Here is a 17157-nt window from a genome sequence, read left to right as displayed (position 1 = left end):
AAGCCACAGCTGAGAGAAGAAAGGCCAAAAGACTGTAGAAATAAACTTTACACCTGGAAATAATGGGTCTGAAGTAAGATAAAACATTTAGAGAAAAATCAACAGAGGGGAAATCAAGGATGCCAAAACTATCATGCTGAAATTATTAACGTACTCCTTGAGCATTCCAGATGGATGCTACGTGATTTCCCTGCGTACGTTTGCAGGTAGGAAGAGACAGAAAGGTAAAGTAAAGGTATAAAGTTGTTCCCTGGAAATTTCTGTTTAACCTTCAGCGTAGGTGTAGCCTAAGTGTTTATAAACACATCTTCCTTGTTGAGAGACACCTAATCAAGTGGCCAGGCCTTTGAATTTAAAAATAAGAAGAATATAGGTAGACAAAGCATTTCTTAATCATTTTACCTGGAAAAAAAAAAAATCAACAAAACTGTTGACTAGACATTTCTTCAATTAGCAGTGATTTTGATACATATTACATGTTCATCATTCTTTTGACGTATTTATATGTGGTGAGTTGACCTTGGCTGGCTGCCAAACCCCCACCCAGTTGCTCTCTTACTTCCCCTCCTCAGCAGGACAGGGGAGAAAATAAGGTGGAAAAGCTTGAGATAAAGGCAGTTCCACAAGAAAAGCAAAAGCCATGCATGGAAGCAAAGCAAGAAGTGGAATTTATTCAGTACTTCCCATCAGCAGACAGATGTCCAGCCACTTCATGGGAAGCAGATCCTCAGTGCATGTAGCAGTTGCTTTGGAAGACAAGTGCCATAGCCACAAATGGTCATCTATATGTATGTCCTCCCTGCCTCCTCACCCTCAGCTTTTATTGCTGAGTGTGATATTATGTGGTATGGAATATCCCTTTGGTGAGTTTGGGTCACCTATCCCAGCTGTGTTCTCTCCTGACCTCTTGCCCAACCCCAACCTATGATGCTGTGAGAGCACTTTTCAGCAATAGCCAAAATGTTGCTGTGTTATCAACACTGTTTCAGCCACAAATGCAAAGCACAGCACTGTACAGGCTGCTGTGGGGAAAGTTAACTCCAGCCCAGCCAGACCCAGTACATTGCAGAAGAAAGGATGCTGAGTTGTCAGCGGTTTACTGATTCTTCCTCCTTTTTTAATCTTTGAGAGGGTCTTAAACTTAAGTGTATTATGCAAGAAACCTCAGTGAAGACAGGTAATTTTGAATAATTTGAAAGGTATGTAACCAAAGACAATAAGTTGAACATGAGCCAGCTATGGGTGCGTACTGGCCTGGGGCAGAGCATTGCCAGCAGGTCGAGGGAGGTGATCCCTCCCCTGTACTCAGCACTGGTGAGACACATCTGGAGTGCTGGGTCTCATTCTGTGCTCCCCAGTACGAGACATGGGCATATTGGAGTGAGTCCAGCGAAGGGCCATGAGGATGATGAAGGGATTGGAGCATCTGACACATGGGAGGAGGCTCAGGGAGGATCTTACAACTGTGTATAAATACGTGGTGTCAAGAGTAAAGAAGATGGAGCCAGATACTTCTTGGCCGTGTCCTATGCCTGCAAAGGGCACAATACAGGAAATTCCATTTAAACAGAAGGAAAAAAACCTTTACTGTAAGAGTATTGAAACACTGGATCAGGTTACCCAGAGAGATTGTGAAGTCTGTGTCCTTGGAGGTATTCAAAACCTGGCTAGACATGGCCCTGAGCTGCCTGCTGTGGTTGAACCAGTTCTTAGCAGGGGCAGTTGGACTAGGTGATCTCCAGAGGTCCCTTCCAACCTCAACCATTGTGTGATTCTGTGATAATGAAGATATATCATCACTTTGAAACGACTGAGCTGTTTTGCCTGAATTTGGAGTGTAGTTGTCAGAAAGAGGTCTCAGGTTGAATGCCTGTTTATAAAGCAGATATAGCTATAGGTAGCTTGATTATACCAAACTTATTTTCATAGAATCATAGAATCATTTTCAGCTGGGAATTTGGTCTCTCTGATTATTATGCTTCTGATTGATTGAGAATTTATTTCTTGCTTTGTGACCTGTGCTTCGAATTATTTTACCACATTGCATTTTTCTCAAAGTGTTTCTTTATGTCACCTGTCTCTCTGGGTCTCATATTTTTTTCCATACACTTCTTTTATACATATATGCAGCCTGGGGAACAGGAGGAACTGGAGCTCTGTGCCCAATTAGAAAGTTATGATATCATAGGAATAACTGAAACATGGTGGGACAATTCACACGACTGGAGGATCGCGGTGGATGGCTATAGGCTGTTTCATAAAGACAGGCAGGGAAGAAGAGGAGGAGTAGTTGCGCTATATGTTGAGGAGAACCTTGAACGTATAGGAGTCAGCTACAGTGGTTGTGGAAGCCCTATCGAATGTCTCTGGGTCAAGATCAGAGGGGTCATCTCCAAGAGGGATGTTACAGTCGGCATCTGCTACTGACCTCCAAACCAAGATGATAAGGCCAACGAAGCAATATTTGGGTTACTTAAGCAAGCTTTGGGTCAACAGAACCTGGTTCTTATGGCTGACTTCAATTACCCAGACATTTGTTGGAAGAACAATACAGCAGCTCACATGTCATCCATCAAGTTCGTGGGATGCGTAGAGGACTGCTTCCTCACACAAATGTTACATGTGCCAACTAGGAATGAGGCACCGCGGGTCTTGCTACTCACAAACCAAGAAAACCTGTTCTGTAATATGTATCTCGGTTAGTGATAACCTTGGCTGCAGTGAACAAAATATTGTGGAGTTTGGGATCCTACTGAGCATGCCGAAGGTTAGTACTAAGACAAAGGTTTTAGATTTTAGAAGAGCAAACTTCAGCTTGCTCAGAGCTCAGTTGGGAGGGATTCCGTGGGAAGCTTCCACGGAGGATAAAGGAGTTAGCGAGTGCTGGGAGTTTTTCAAGAACGCTCTCCTGGAAGCACAAGAACAGTTCATCCCTTTTAAAGGTAAGGGAAGTAGGCAGAGCAAGAGACCCCCTTGGCTTAACTGCGAGCTTCTGAGTCTGCTCAAAACCAAAAGAGAAGCATACCAGAGATGGCAAAGCGGACAAATACCCATTGAGAACTACAAAGGCATTGCCAGGGTGTGCAGAGATGCAGTTAGAAAAGCAAAAGCTCAGCTCGAATTGAAATTGGCCAGAGATGTCAAAAACGACAAGAAAGAGTTCTTCAGGTACGTAAACAACAAGCAGAAACAGAAGGAAAATATTAGTTTGCTGTTAAACAGGAGAGATGAATTAGTCACCAACAGCGCTGAAAAGGCAGGGGTTCTCAACACTTTCTTCACCTCTGTCTTTACCAGCACTGTTGGGCCCCAGGCCTTGGGAACAAAAATCCAGATTGATGCAAACACGAACCCACTGTCAGTGAAGGAAGAGTTGGTATGTGAACTATTACAGGAGCTTGACCCCTACAAATCGATGGACCCTGACATTATCCACCCAAGGGTGTTGAGAGAGCTGGCTGACGTCATTGCAAGGCCACTCTCCATAATCTTTGAGAAGTCGTGGAGATTGGGTGATGTTCCAGAAGACTGGAAGAAGGCTAATGTCACCCCCATCTACAAGAAGGGCTTATAGGAAGATCCAGGCAATTATAGGCCCATCAGTCTTACTTCAGTCCCTGGGAAAGTTATGGAATGAATCCTCCTGGGGGCTGTCACAAGTCAAATGAAGCATGTGACTGGGAAAAGCCAACACGGATTCACCAAGGGCAAATCATGCTTGGCAAACCCGATTGCCTTCTACGACAAAGTAACCTGCTCGGTTGATGTGGGGTGAGCAGTGGACATTGTCTGCTTGGATTTCTACAAGGCTTTTGATATGGTTTCCCACAGCCTCCTCCTAGAGACACTGATGCGTTATGGTCTAGGCAAGTGGTCCATGCAGTGGGTGGGGAACTGGCTGACAGGCAGCACTGATAGGGTGCTGATAGTAAATAGCTCCTTTTCAAACTGGCAGCCTGTCACAAGTGGGGTCCCCCAGGGAGCAATATTGGGCGCAACGCTGTTTAATATCTTCATAAGTGATCTGGATGATGGAATCAAGCGTACCCTGATGAAGTTTGCTGATGATACCAAACTGAGCGGGGAGGTGGACACTTTGGAAGGGAGAGCTGGACTGGAAGAGTGGGCTAACAAGAACCTTACAAAGTTCAACAAAGACAAATATAAGGTCTTGCACCTGGGAAAACATAATCCAGGAATGCAGCACAGGCTGGGATCTACCTGGTTTGGGGAGCAGCTCTGTGAAAAGGAACCTGGGGGTCCTGGTGGACAACAAGCTCAATGTGAGTGATCAGTGTGCTGCTGCGGGAAAACAAGCCAACAGTATGCTGGGTTGCGTCAACAAGGGCATCACCAGCAGAGATAAAGAAGTCGTTATCCCACCGTACTCAGCGCTTGTCAGGCCACACGTGGAATACTGTGTTCAGTTTTGGTCCCTGCTATACTGAGAGAACTGGGTTTGTTCAGCCTTGAGAAAAGAAGGCTTAGGGGAGACCTTATCACCATGTTCCAGTCTTTAAAGGGTGGCTACAAAGAAGATGGAGACTCCCTTTTTACAAGGAGTCACATGGAAAAGACGAGGGGTAAAGGGTACAAGTTACTCCTGGGGGGATTCCGATTGGACACAAAAGAAAAATTTTTCACAATGTGAACAATGAGCCATTGGAATAATCTCCCCAGGGAAGTGGTGGATTCCCCAACACTGGACACTTTTAAGATTCAGCTGGACAGGGTGCTGGGCCGTCTTATGTAGACCATGCTTTTGCCAAGAAAGGTTGGACCAGAAGATGCTTGAGGTCCCTTCCAACCTGGTATTCTATGATTCTATGATTTTATTTTGTGTGTGTATATATATATGTGTGTGTGTGTGTGTGTGTGTATGTGTGTGTATATATTTTTCTTTTAATTCGTAGAGTTTTACAGAATAAGACAGTTGGTATAACAGCATTGAGAAGTTTGACTTATTTTTTCCCTCCCTCTAAAACTTTAGATTACATTTTCGGAAGGTCAGGCCCTGTCCACAATCACCCTGACGATTCTTGCAGACAGTGTTGCAGAGCTTTCAGAGACCGTGGAAGTCACGCTCACTCATGTTACCACTGTGGGTGTTCAGGATACCACAAAAGGAGCTGTCATTGATCCCAAAAGGGCAAGAGCTATACTTACCATTTTACCCAGTGACTCTCCACACGGAGTGATTGGGTGGCATATGGAGTCCCTCTTTGTTAAAGTCACAGAGCCAGAAGGTAAGTCTGTTTCTTGATTCTTAGGAAAAAAAAATGTTTTTTCAAAGTCAGCGTTGTTGAAGCTGTAACATTGGTGTTATATATATAATATATTTAATCTATATAATATATATTTTTATTTATATATATCTCAGCATTTTTGTATAAAAATTTGTAGCAGAAATATCCTTTAAAATATGTAACTATGCTATTTCATTACATACATTCTATGCTGTATTTCACATTACATATATCAACATTATCCAGTCATTTTTGTTTAGGGAGTAAGTTAGTAAAATCTTGGCATCTTGTGTTGCACATCACTAATACATAAAATACTTCTATTTAGATAAAAAGCCAAACTTGCCTATTTAATGGGATTAACATATTATTTAAAATAATCGACAGAAAAATACTTTCCTCATGAATTGGGTCAAAAAGGGAAGCTTTTTGTTCTGTGGGGTAGGAGAAGGAAGCAGAGCAAGAGTGAATCCCATTTCAAGAAAACGGAATTGGGTTTTTTCTACTTGCCAGCTGCGTGTTTGATTGGGTTATGTCAGTCTTCCTTCCAGGCACCACGTGAAGTTGTAAAGGATCTGCCAGGCAGTCGGCCAGAGGAGGACTGCGGCGGTGCTTGGGCTCCTGCCCTGCCTGCTGGCCCCGGGAGCTAGGCAGCTGATTGCTCTGGCATTCTCTACAGCCTGGTGGTTTTCCAGCAGCTGCCTGATGGGCTATTCATACTTCAAAAGCCCAATTGAAATTTCCTGGCAATTTAATGTTCTGTCCATATTAACAAATAAAATTTATGGAAAATACACTTTCCATCAGAATGTTATTGCAGATAAAACCTCCTCACCGGTTCTATTTTAAAGTGAATTAGTGTTGCCCCTTTTTTAGCACCTGAAAGTATTGTGAAGGGATTCTGTTGGTTCCTTACATACACACACACGCACGTTATAAACATTTATACTTTGAAGTTAGGATTCGAGGCATGTTCTTAGGTTTCATTTGTTGCACAGTTTCTTTTCCAATCTTTAAATGTTGTATTTTTAATGAATTATATACAGGTGCTAACTGTGAAGTAGTATCTAGCTAATACAAGTAACAGAAACTAGTCTGAAGTACAAAGCCTGTTGCTTTTTATCTATTTGTCCAGTCATAAACCCAGTACTTTTAGCCAAATGCTGTGTTTGGCGGTTTACTGGAAAAAATTGCAAATCTGCTTTCCCAAAAGGGATCTGAGCCTGACTGATACAAGTATATCTCATTTTCTTCAACATTTGAGTTAAGGAAATGTAAAATTTACAGCCAGAGTGAATGCCTCCAATGCTGCTTTCTGTATGGGAATCAATAGTGATCTCCTAGGCATATAAAGGCCAGGCAAAATAGTGAGATGGGAGTTTTGAAGGAAAACTGAATAAAAATGGCAATGTTGAAGTAACAGTTTGTGTAGCAAGCATTTAAAGCTGTAAATACGCAGTATTTTATTATTCCTCTAGATCCAGTTTTAAAATGCTTTCCAGATGAACATACTGTGGTGTTGTTCACCACTTGTATGTGCTCATTTGCCTAAATCATTGAATTATCCAACTATGGTTGTGTTGCTAAGCAGCTCCAGTACAGTTAGGTGAGCTGAAAATCAAGCAGGGCAAGGGTTAAAACAATCATGTCTTGATTTTTTCCCCCTCCTTGTTATAGGGCAAGCGAATTCAACTACTCTTACTTTACAAATTGTTCGAGAACAAGGGTTTGTTGGAGAGATGGCAGTTCGGCTGAGCACCGCGCCTAACTTTGAACTCCCCCTCTCCAACCAAGCAACAGAGAATGAGGATTATATACTGGAAAAGAAGACAATCATTATGGCAGAGAACACAACAATCACTTCTGTCTTCGTCACTATTTTGCCTGTGAGTAGTCTAACAACAGCTTTAGCTAATAATGTCTTTTAAGGAAAGGAAAAATGGTGCTGTTTCTATACCAGAAGTAGGATTTAGCATTCTAGGAATGGCTGAGGTGGGATTCTTGCCTCGTCAGATGGTTGTATATTAGTAAGAATTGCATCCATCTCTTTCAAAAGAATTCAAGTACTCATCACTGAGAATGAACCAAATTCTTTGTTTTGTTGTAGTCCCAAAATTAACACATGATGATGTCAAAGGAAAAAATTATAAATGTCTTAGGTGCTTGCTGGTTTTTCAATTTATTGCAGGTTTTTACAGAGGATTTATTTTACTTTACATGCCTCCTAACAAATTTGTTTTGTAGTTCAGGAAATGTTAATTTCCCACCAAAAATATGTATATTCTTTAAATATATTCAGAATGGAGGTATTGCTTTTCAAGTTCTGGCTTAGTTTCTGAAATCTAGCCACCTTTCGTATAGATAGGAGAAACAAGTGACAGCCAGCAATACTTCCCACTGTTCTTACAGATCTGGAATCTGACTGCCAGCTTCAGTTTCTAAAGCTCAGCAAAGGTAGTCTTTTTCACCTTCCATATGGTGTGAAGCAAGGGATTGGTTATATGGTCCCCAGTGCTGAGAATTTTTGAACAGTAAGCAACCTACAAGTAGTCAGCTTCCTGCATGTATTATAACTTACAGTGTTTTGTTTAAAAAGTGGCATTTAAAAATATTTTTGCAGGACAATGTTCCAGAATTACAGGAAGGATTTATAATCAATATTACTGATGTGCAACTGGTCAATTCTCCCACTGGAGGTCAGCCAAGCGTGAAGAGGCTTGGGTTAGAAATAGCTGAAATAACAATTGAAGAAAATGATGATGCCAGAGGTGTATTTAGTTTCAATGTTACAAAGGTAAGTAAGTCTGAATGAAAAATAATTAAAGTAGCATTCCAGCAGGAGAGTCTGTGTTTTTAGACCAGTTTTGGTAGTGTTCTAATAGGCTTTATGACACTAAATTATTCTGGATAAAAAGGCCAGATACTAGACAAACAATTCCTTCTTAAAAGGTTCTTCACAATTAATATATGAAATTTATTAGGGAGCTGGAAGTGCTGAAACTGGTGTCATAGAATATTCTGAAAGGGACCTCAGGAGGTCATCTAATCCAGACTTTTGCCCAGAGCAAGGTCAATGCTAAATTCAGGCCAATTTATAAGTGATTATGTATTTCTTCATTTATTTTTACCTGCAAGTCAATATGCAAAAAAAAAAAAAAAAGTTACTGTGACACTCAGCAGTTTCTTGCTGAATTTACAGGATATAACTGGAGCTGTTGCTGGTTATGAGGTACCGCCACCACAGAATGTACTGAAACTTCCAGTTGTTCGACAGGCTGGGAGGTTTGGGTCAGCAACTCTGTATTGGGAAGCCATTCCTTCAACTGCTAGCTTTGAAGACTTCACACCATCATTTGGAAACCTTACATTTGCGGATGGGCAGGTATGCGCTTGCTGAAAGTTTAACTGTCTCTGGGTTACCAGCTTCGGAGTTTCTCCTGTTTTCTTCCAGCAGGGTTTGCATCTTTTCACTGAAAACATTTTTTTTGTGGCCTTATGTATGTGAATGACGCTCCTGACTTCAGTTCTTTAACACAGAAAAGCAGAATGTTCATAAGCATTGACCAAATAGGGTTGTATGCCTTTGGGACCTCCACAAGTGACAACATAATTTCTAATAATAAAGCCTGTTACACTGAAAATTTGTAACATAACCTGTCCTCTCTATAAATTCTCAGAATCAGCCTATATGTTTTCTTAGCTGTGTTCTACGTATAGTTTTAACTTTCATGCTGCCCTTGACAATACTTAGTGTACACAAGGGGTCTTGATTTCAAGTGAACAGAACTGGTCTTTGGCAAATAGGATATACTTTGTGAGCAGGATTTTGGCTTAAGTACAGTATTGTCTACCTGCAGTTTCTACTGAGTACCAAAGCAGAGCCGTCGGCTGGTTTTAACATACATGATTTATGTTGATGGACTTAAAAACCACTCTTGAAATTTTGTTATCTTATTATAAATATACAAGGACAATAAGAAATAAGCACAACTGAACAATGTGTGTTTATCTATTATTAGATAAAAATTACCTATTTTAAATCTCAAATTTTTTCAAACAATTCACAGAATATTATAAATGAAACTTTGTTGGTCTTTTTTTTTTAACAATTTCTGCAGGCTACAGGAGAAATAGAAATTACAATCATAGATGACAGTGAAGTTGAATTCCTTGAGATATTCAAGATTGCGCTGGTGAGGGTAACAGGTGGTGCAAGACTTGGGGATGACACCCTGGTAACTGTCGCTATTCCACCAAACGATTCCCCTGTTGGAGTATTTGGGTTTGAAGAAAAGAACGTGAGTTTGATTTGGATTGCACTCCTTTCTGCTAAAGCTGGGTTTGTGTCACTAACACATAGCTGATTTTGGTAAGCCTTCATCGCAGTGGAAGACATGACTTCATTGAAAGGCATATTAGTGCTTGTCTTCATCTAGCTGTGTAGGATGGTAATAACAATGAAAGTGCTGCTGCATAGATGTAGATTTCTGCATGACTGAATCAATTTAATTCAGTACACTAACAGTTCAGGACATCCCAGGTAGGATTTTTGGTAGTCTGCTGAATATTAAAACGTTTTTGTAATAATGTGTATTACTGAAAGGAAATTTTGGAAAGAAGTTATGAAACGTATCTCATCTTAGTTCTTGTCAGTGAATGATTCTTCTGCTCTCCATTTTGCTGGTGCTGTGCCTGCTCGTGACTCATTGTCAGTAATTATTTTGAATCATAGGGCATACAGAAATAACATGAGTGACTAACCTTTGCTAGCAGAATTCAACACGTTCCTTACGTCTATTATCTTCCTGTTGATTTGCACTCTTGTCCTTATTTTACATTGTCGTTGATAATGTTTTTTGTTGTTTATCTCAAGTCAGTATCGATGCCTTTTGCTACAGCCTTTCCTATTTCCTCCTTCTCTTTCTTCATCAGGTAACAGTGAAGGAACCTCAGACAGCTAATGACTCTGCTGCAGTTGTATTGCTCACTGTAAGTCGAAGTCAAGGAGGACGAGGAGCAGTTAAAGTGTTGTGGATTCTTGAGGAAGCAGCCAGATATGATCTGACGCCTCTGAATGGAACCCTTCACTTCACTGAGGTATTTCTGATACTGCAATAAATCATTTATTATTAGATTTATATATACTTTCTTCTTCTTGTGTGTGTTTGCATGGTTGTTGTTACGTGTTTATAGAAGTAGGGGGTTACTAAGTATTACAACACTAGGAAAAGGCCAGTTTGAACTGGGAGGGTTAGCAGTATGCAGTGTTTTTTCAACCAGAAAAGGAAAGCTGACATGCTCTTTTTAAGGCGGCATAATGTAATCATCAGGAAAGTAGGCTCTTCAAATCTGAATTGTTTTTACAATTAAGAAAGAGGAACAAAAATGTACTGAATGTGAAGAATGATTACAGAAACATTTATTCCATTGCAGTATCAGACAACTGAAAGAGAAAATTGATATTGAAAGGATGAGAAGGATAAACGAATGCTCAAAATTTGCGGATTTTAAAAATAAATAATAAAACACCCTAGTGACTTTCAAACTGGACAGTGTTATTTGAATTGTATTTCATGGCAGGTTAAAACTCTGAAGTAGGATCCGAAGTACTGGATATTGTCAAGCTGTTGTTGTTATTTTAATATTGGTCTTTTACAGTCTACTCAAAATATTGAATGAAGAAAAGTTTTTTAACATAAGGCATAATCTAGTCTGTCTGTACAAGGCTATTTTGCATTAAATAAATGCAAAGGCATACCAGTTGTTTCTTTTACTTTTAATCAGCTGGAAAACAGCTTTTTTGGTAAGACCACCAGTATTTGGCAAAGTTTTGCTATCATTTTGCTATCCTTTCTCTACTGATCGGCTTGGACATTGTTTTTTCTTCCTGAAGTTCTTATATATGCGTACATGTAAAAATACAAGTATGTATGTATTGTGTACTAAAGTTATGCAATGTGTACCTACTTTTTTCCTATATTCTTATTTTAAGCATTTGGTACTGCCCACTGACAAAAATGTGGATTAGACAGGAATTTTCTATGACCTAATATATCTAATCTTAATAATGTTAATCGTTATTCAGTTGAAAATAGCCAGGGTATTTTTGGGGTGGCACACAATATTTGAGAGACAATTTTTACTATTTATTAATCTGTGAGAAAACATTTCAGCCAGATCAGAAATGTCATATTTAAAAAATATTACAGAATATATTAAGCAGGCTTAACACTTGATTTGTTAAAGGAAAAAAAACCCTTTTTTTATAACACCGTATTCTGTTTAGTTTCACTTAATGTATATATATATATCTTCTGGTCTTTATGTGATGCAGACTGAATCCCAGAAGTTGATCATTTTACATGCGGTACAAGATGGTCTGCTGGAGGGGAATGAAACATTTACCATTCAGCTAGTCTCTACTGGTGATGCAGAGATATCCCCTGTAAACGGTAAAGAATTAATCCATTACATTCTATTTTGAGACATTTCATATGAGAATTCTAGCAGATCTGTTCATATTATTTTAGTCTGCAGTGCTTATATATTTTGTTTGCAGCTAGTTGGTAGCAGTTTTGACTGTCAGTCTTTTTCCCTAAGTTGTTTCCTTGTCTAAAGAAATCAAAGAGAGTTTTAGATCATAATTTTTCATTCTAAATTAATTGTTGGTGTAGACTTTTGTGTTCAGATAGTTAACATTGTCTCTAAAGAATTCTTTAACAAAAAGAAGCAGAAATCAAACCAGGTTCAGACCTGTAAGAATCATAGAGTAATTTCATTTGTAAGGGACCGTCCAGGGAGTCATCTAGTTGAAAAACCTGCTCAAGAAACAGGAGACTTCACAATTAGATCAGGTTGCTGAATGCCTTGTCCACTCAAATTCTGAATATCTCCAAGGATGGGGATGCCATGGGCTCTCTGGGTAGCCGATGCTTAACCACTCATGTCACAAAATTTTAAAAAGTTGGCTCATCAGTTAGTTTTCATTTACCATGAGAAGCTTGGTTCTCTTCATAGGTGTTGCAACCATCATTATTGTGGGCGATGAAGGAGCTTCTGGGGTGGTTGGGATAGCCCATTCGTCCAAGCATGTTCTGATTGGAGAACCTTCAGGAAATTATAACGGAACTGCTCTTATTAGGTGGGTACATCACTTATTTTTCCAAAAGAAGGACAACAGCTCAGTTTCAAAAGCTTTGAGACTCCACATTTGGCAAGAATTTCTCGAGTGCTGCATTTCATTATCACTTCTAAAAACAGAACTATTTTTAAAATTAGATGCTTGTTTTTAAAGAAGGGCAGAATATACTATGTATGTGTCTCTTCAGTATTACTGGGGAGCTCCAAATATTCCTCTCAGTCTTCAAATTATTTAGAACACTGATGCATTAAAGGAAAGAGAATTCTAATCAAAGGAAGCGGGGAAGGGAATTAATGATATTTGAAGATGCTTTGTGCTTTTCAGGATTCAGTTCAGGATTGGTTCCTGAACTGCATTTCAGTACATGGCTATGATGGCTATCATAACCAAAGTGGGAACTGGGTTTTTAGTTGAAACAAGATGCAACTATTTCACTGCATTCAGTCAAATGAAAACAGGATGAAGAAATGAAGATGTTACCATACCTTCTAAGAGTATTGGAAAAAAGGATGACGACACTTTCCCTTGGTGAACCAGCAAATATAAGCAACAAAACAGTTTCTCATGCTGCCCTGAGAAGCCCAAAAGACAAAGCGTTGCTTTGTGCAGCAGTAGTTGTAGATCATGTAGTAGATCATGTTAGGTATAGACAAATTTTTGCCGTGACTTAGTTCACCAAGACTGATGTCATGAGTAGGATTAGGCTCTAGGTTTTTAGACAGGCGGCAGACAGAACATTTCTCAAGCAATCTCAGTAGTATTCTAGTGTCCTTTTGCCTTAAAAACCAAATTGCCTCTGGGCATTACCCTTAAGTCCCATTTCCCTTCTGTTTTGCATATCTATCTATGGAAAAGCAGAATGGAACCAAGAGAGCTCAGTTTTTAGCCCCTTATAGCCCAAAGGTTATACATGCAAAGAAACTTTAAAGACCTCTCTGTAAAAATACAGTTCAAGATGCCTCCCACCACAGGGAAATAAAACAGAACTGCAGGAATGTTATTGCTCTGAAGAGGGAATTGTAAAGATCTTAATAGTGACTTAGTACATTAAAACTCAAGCTTCACAGTGCTGATAACATTTCTTTCATGCACAACAATATGATATACTATCTGTCTCTGGACTGGATATTAAATATTAAAGGTAGAAAATAAAATCCGTGTTTGTGTTCTTACCTGCAGCCTGATACGTGGCCCAGGGATTTTTGGTAAGATCATAATATATTGGAATATAACACCTCCTCATCACACAGAATTTATTGAGACATCGGGGACCTTGACAATGCGAGATAGGCAGTCTGCAGCAGTTGTTCTAATACAGGTATATGAGAGATTTTACACCAGCAGCTATTTCAAGTACTTCCTTTTATTTAGTTAGTATCTCGGTTAGAAATTAGTTATACCTCTCTCCCTGGAAATGGTTTAAATCCTTTTAGCTTTCATTGGTTCTTCTCCCTAGGCTGTAGATGACAACCGTCCTGAGGAGAAGCATTACTATCAGTTTCAACTAACTGGAATCAGTGATGGAGGACTCATAAATGAATCTAGCAGCACAGCAAATATTACCATGGCCGCCAGTGATTTTCCGTATGGAGAGTTTACATTTTCACGGGAACTATTGCAAACAACAGAAGAAGAAAAATGGGTATTGGATTTAAATTCCTTCTTGTGTAAAATATTGATAGATGTCAACATTGTTGCTAGATTTATGCTTAACTTTAGAAAAAAAATAAAGTTTTATTCTACATTTATTATAGCACAGTCTCCAGAATGGCCGTCTGAGGCTTTTGGAGTTTTTTAATACTTTGAGAAGAAGGCTATCTGCTAAGTTACGTGTACTCTGTACTTACTACAGCAAATTGTTGTTACCTGACAGAACCATTGAAAAGATGCCTTTAGAACAGTCTCCTAAAGGCAACTGTAACAGAAAAACAAAGCCGTTTTTTAAAGAAAATGTCCTCTTTCCCTCAGGTTAACATCACTATTGAGCGTTCCAGGGGATCCTATGGCAAAGTGCGTCTTTGCTTTCAGATAATAAATGGGACTGCGGAGGAGGGAATTGATTTCACTCCCACAGTAAGGGAATTGTTTTTTGAACCACATGAGGCGAGTAAAATGATTTTCCTTGAAATTCATGATGATGACTTTCCTGAAGGTCCTGAAGACTTTTCAGTGATGATTACCAAAGTGGAACTCCAAGGAAGGTAAAGATAAAATTCCCAGTTGATTGATTACAAGCAGAAGAACAAACTACATTTGGAATCTGATCTACCTGCATAAAGTCACCACTGGATTTCAGCTGTTTTACTGTAAAATTTCATAAGACAGCTATAATAGTAATCATAGTAGAATCTGGATGTATGGGGAACCCAATTCTTTTAACATTATTGTAAAGATTTTGCTGATTAAGATTTGTTAAAGCTAAAAGTCCATACATTACATACAAGGTGTCAAGTTGCATGAAATTCAAATAAGAAGATAAAATGAGAAAGAAAAAACCAAAACCACGCATTTCTGGGAATAAAATACTATTTTAGCATATATAATAGTTTGAAAAAGTGTGACCAAAAAGTCTTCAGTGATAACTATCAGAAAATAAAAGTATTTGTGGTAATTGACAGATTGTCATACCTGCATCTTAATACTTTCACAAGAATTTTTTATGTAATTTTCTTTTTTATGTGCTTGCAAGTGGATTTGATTTTACCATAAAAGAAAATGGTCTACAGATGGATCAGCCTCCAATAATAGGAAATATCTCCACAGTACGAGTCACTATAGCAAAAAGTGATAATGCGGAAGGCATCATAGAATTTGACCCACAGTATAACCTTCTACAAGGTAAGTTTACCTTAAGTTTTCACTGTGGTTTAGAAGATAAGTCTGTGGCTATGGCATTGATTTTGAAATAAAATAACTTTTTTTTAATTATTCCTGCAGTGGAAGAGGATGCTGGATTAATCATGATTCCTGTTGTGAGAAGGCGTGGAACTTACGGCTATGTAACAGCTGATTTTCTTTCTCGAAGTATTTCTGCGCTTCCCAATGGTGTTGACTATGTCATCCATAATGACTCTGTCATTTTTTATCATGGCCAGAACCAGACTTTTATTTATATCTCTATTATAGATGATGAAGAAAGGTGATTAATTTTTCAGATATTTATTCACTAATTTACTTCTGAGATATCCTTTTTTAGCATGTGCAGTATGCCTGTGTGTAGAATTGGAATTGAAACACAAATTTCTGCAATGCTGAAAAATCACCTAAATTTAAAGGGGGAAAAAAGAAGCTGTTATTAGTGTTTCATAGTTCCTGTTAAATTTTATGCAAACAAATACATTTTTTAATTAGATTATCAGAAATTTTGGTTGTTAATAGTACTGCTGTGAATAATAACATAATTTGCCGTATTTTTTCTTTTAAATTTAACATGCGTAGAAAATAGAACATTATTTTTATTTCAGATATCACCATTCTATGCAAATGGGGGGAATCTTCTACTGTATGCTTACAGAGATGACTTCTGTATACCTTTAAACAGATCCAGTTGGATGCATGATTGAATTACTAGTATAGTTTTAATTTTTTTTTTTTCTCGGATGTCTCAGAATCTCTTTTTCTTTTTCCATGCAGTGAATTTGCAGAGCAATTTGAAATCCAGCTGACAGGAGCCACTGGTGGAGCAGTCCTTGGGCTCCACCTAGTGAGCCAGGTCACTATTGCCAAGAGTGACTCCCCCCAGGGCATCGTCCGATTTCTCAACCAAAGCCAAATTATTCTTCCCAATCCCGATACACCCACGGCAGTGTCCCTGGTGCTGGAAAGGACTGGAAGATTGTTAGGGGAGACAGAGGTGGGCCCTGGCTGTCAAAGACTGAATGCTTTCCAGTGACTAGGTCAAAAAGCTCCTGCATTTTCCTTCAAGAGCGTCTTTGTGATTGATTTCTAATAGGATAGTTGCGGCTTTTCATTAAGCATGAATTGCATATAGTTGCAGGATAACAGAAAATGTTGCTACCCTTTATAATTTTCTCTTTCTCCTCCTGCTTTCTTTCTTTTATTATGGTCTGGTGTACTTTGTTTTGAACTAGCTCCTAATCCCATTGAAAATATGGTTAATTTCATGCACCACCACTAATTTAGTTTAATTCAGTTGAATTACTTCCTAAAGCTGGTCGAAATTTTTTCAGTAAATTGTTTATTGAGAGTTTTCTAGATTTTTTTCTTTACTCTGACAAAGTGAAGGTATAAATATGAACCAAGGTAGGCCTTTCACAGTCTTGGCAAGTGACTGGAAGATTGGCAGTAAAGGCCATCAGCTCCTCCTCTCCCCATATCAAAATTGCCTTGGCCTTCTTTGACTTATTCTAGAAGTCATTTGAGAAAACTGGAAAACAATTTAAATGGCCAAACTAATAATTTTAAAGTGCTGAATATGACCTCCTCAAAAGCAAATTTTGAAAATATTCTAGCTTTTAATCAGGCTGAAGAAATATGAATCGTCATTTGAGGAATTAAAAACTTTTATTGTAGACTCTTAGGAAAATGTTTGTCGTTTTCTGTCTTGATATCATACTTCACAGGGAATGGTTTTGGTCATAAGTAGTCATTTGGGGAGCTTCCCAAAACAAATCATGAAAGGGAGAGAAATAGAAACTGGCCTGTGTGTTTCCTGTTATGTGCTAAAGAAATCTCAGTTTCTTTTATTTTCTATTACTAATATCTAGGATTTCATAAACTGGCATGGTGGCTAACTAGCACTTCAAAATT

General features: G+C 38.8%; 1 protein-coding gene across 1 annotated transcript in view; it reads left to right on the top strand.

Annotated features, from left to right (window-relative positions):
- The window catches only part of ADGRV1 (adhesion G protein-coupled receptor V1), a 284217-nt gene that overhangs the window by 80881 nt on the left and 186179 nt on the right, over positions 1–17157 (top strand). The window contains exons 55-68 of the mRNA XM_050912471.1: positions 4991–5246; positions 6924–7132; positions 7867–8040; positions 8446–8628; positions 9365–9544; positions 10179–10343; positions 11581–11698; positions 12264–12387; positions 13567–13705; positions 13844–14029; positions 14356–14588; positions 15077–15225; positions 15325–15526; positions 16021–16240. Of these exons, the coding sequence (XP_050768428.1) occupies positions 4991–5246; positions 6924–7132; positions 7867–8040; positions 8446–8628; positions 9365–9544; positions 10179–10343; positions 11581–11698; positions 12264–12387; positions 13567–13705; positions 13844–14029; positions 14356–14588; positions 15077–15225; positions 15325–15526; positions 16021–16240 (2538 nt within the window). The remainder of the gene's footprint in view (positions 1–4990; positions 5247–6923; positions 7133–7866; positions 8041–8445; positions 8629–9364; positions 9545–10178; positions 10344–11580; positions 11699–12263; positions 12388–13566; positions 13706–13843; positions 14030–14355; positions 14589–15076; positions 15226–15324; positions 15527–16020; positions 16241–17157) is intronic.

Source organism: Gymnogyps californianus, chromosome Z, assembly GCF_018139145.2.
Source record: "Gymnogyps californianus isolate 813 chromosome Z, ASM1813914v2, whole genome shotgun sequence".
Taxonomy (NCBI): Eukaryota; Metazoa; Chordata; class Aves; order Accipitriformes; family Cathartidae; genus Gymnogyps; species Gymnogyps californianus.
The sequence above is the reverse complement of the archived record's forward strand: the minus strand, read 5'-3'. Positions and strand labels throughout refer to the sequence as shown.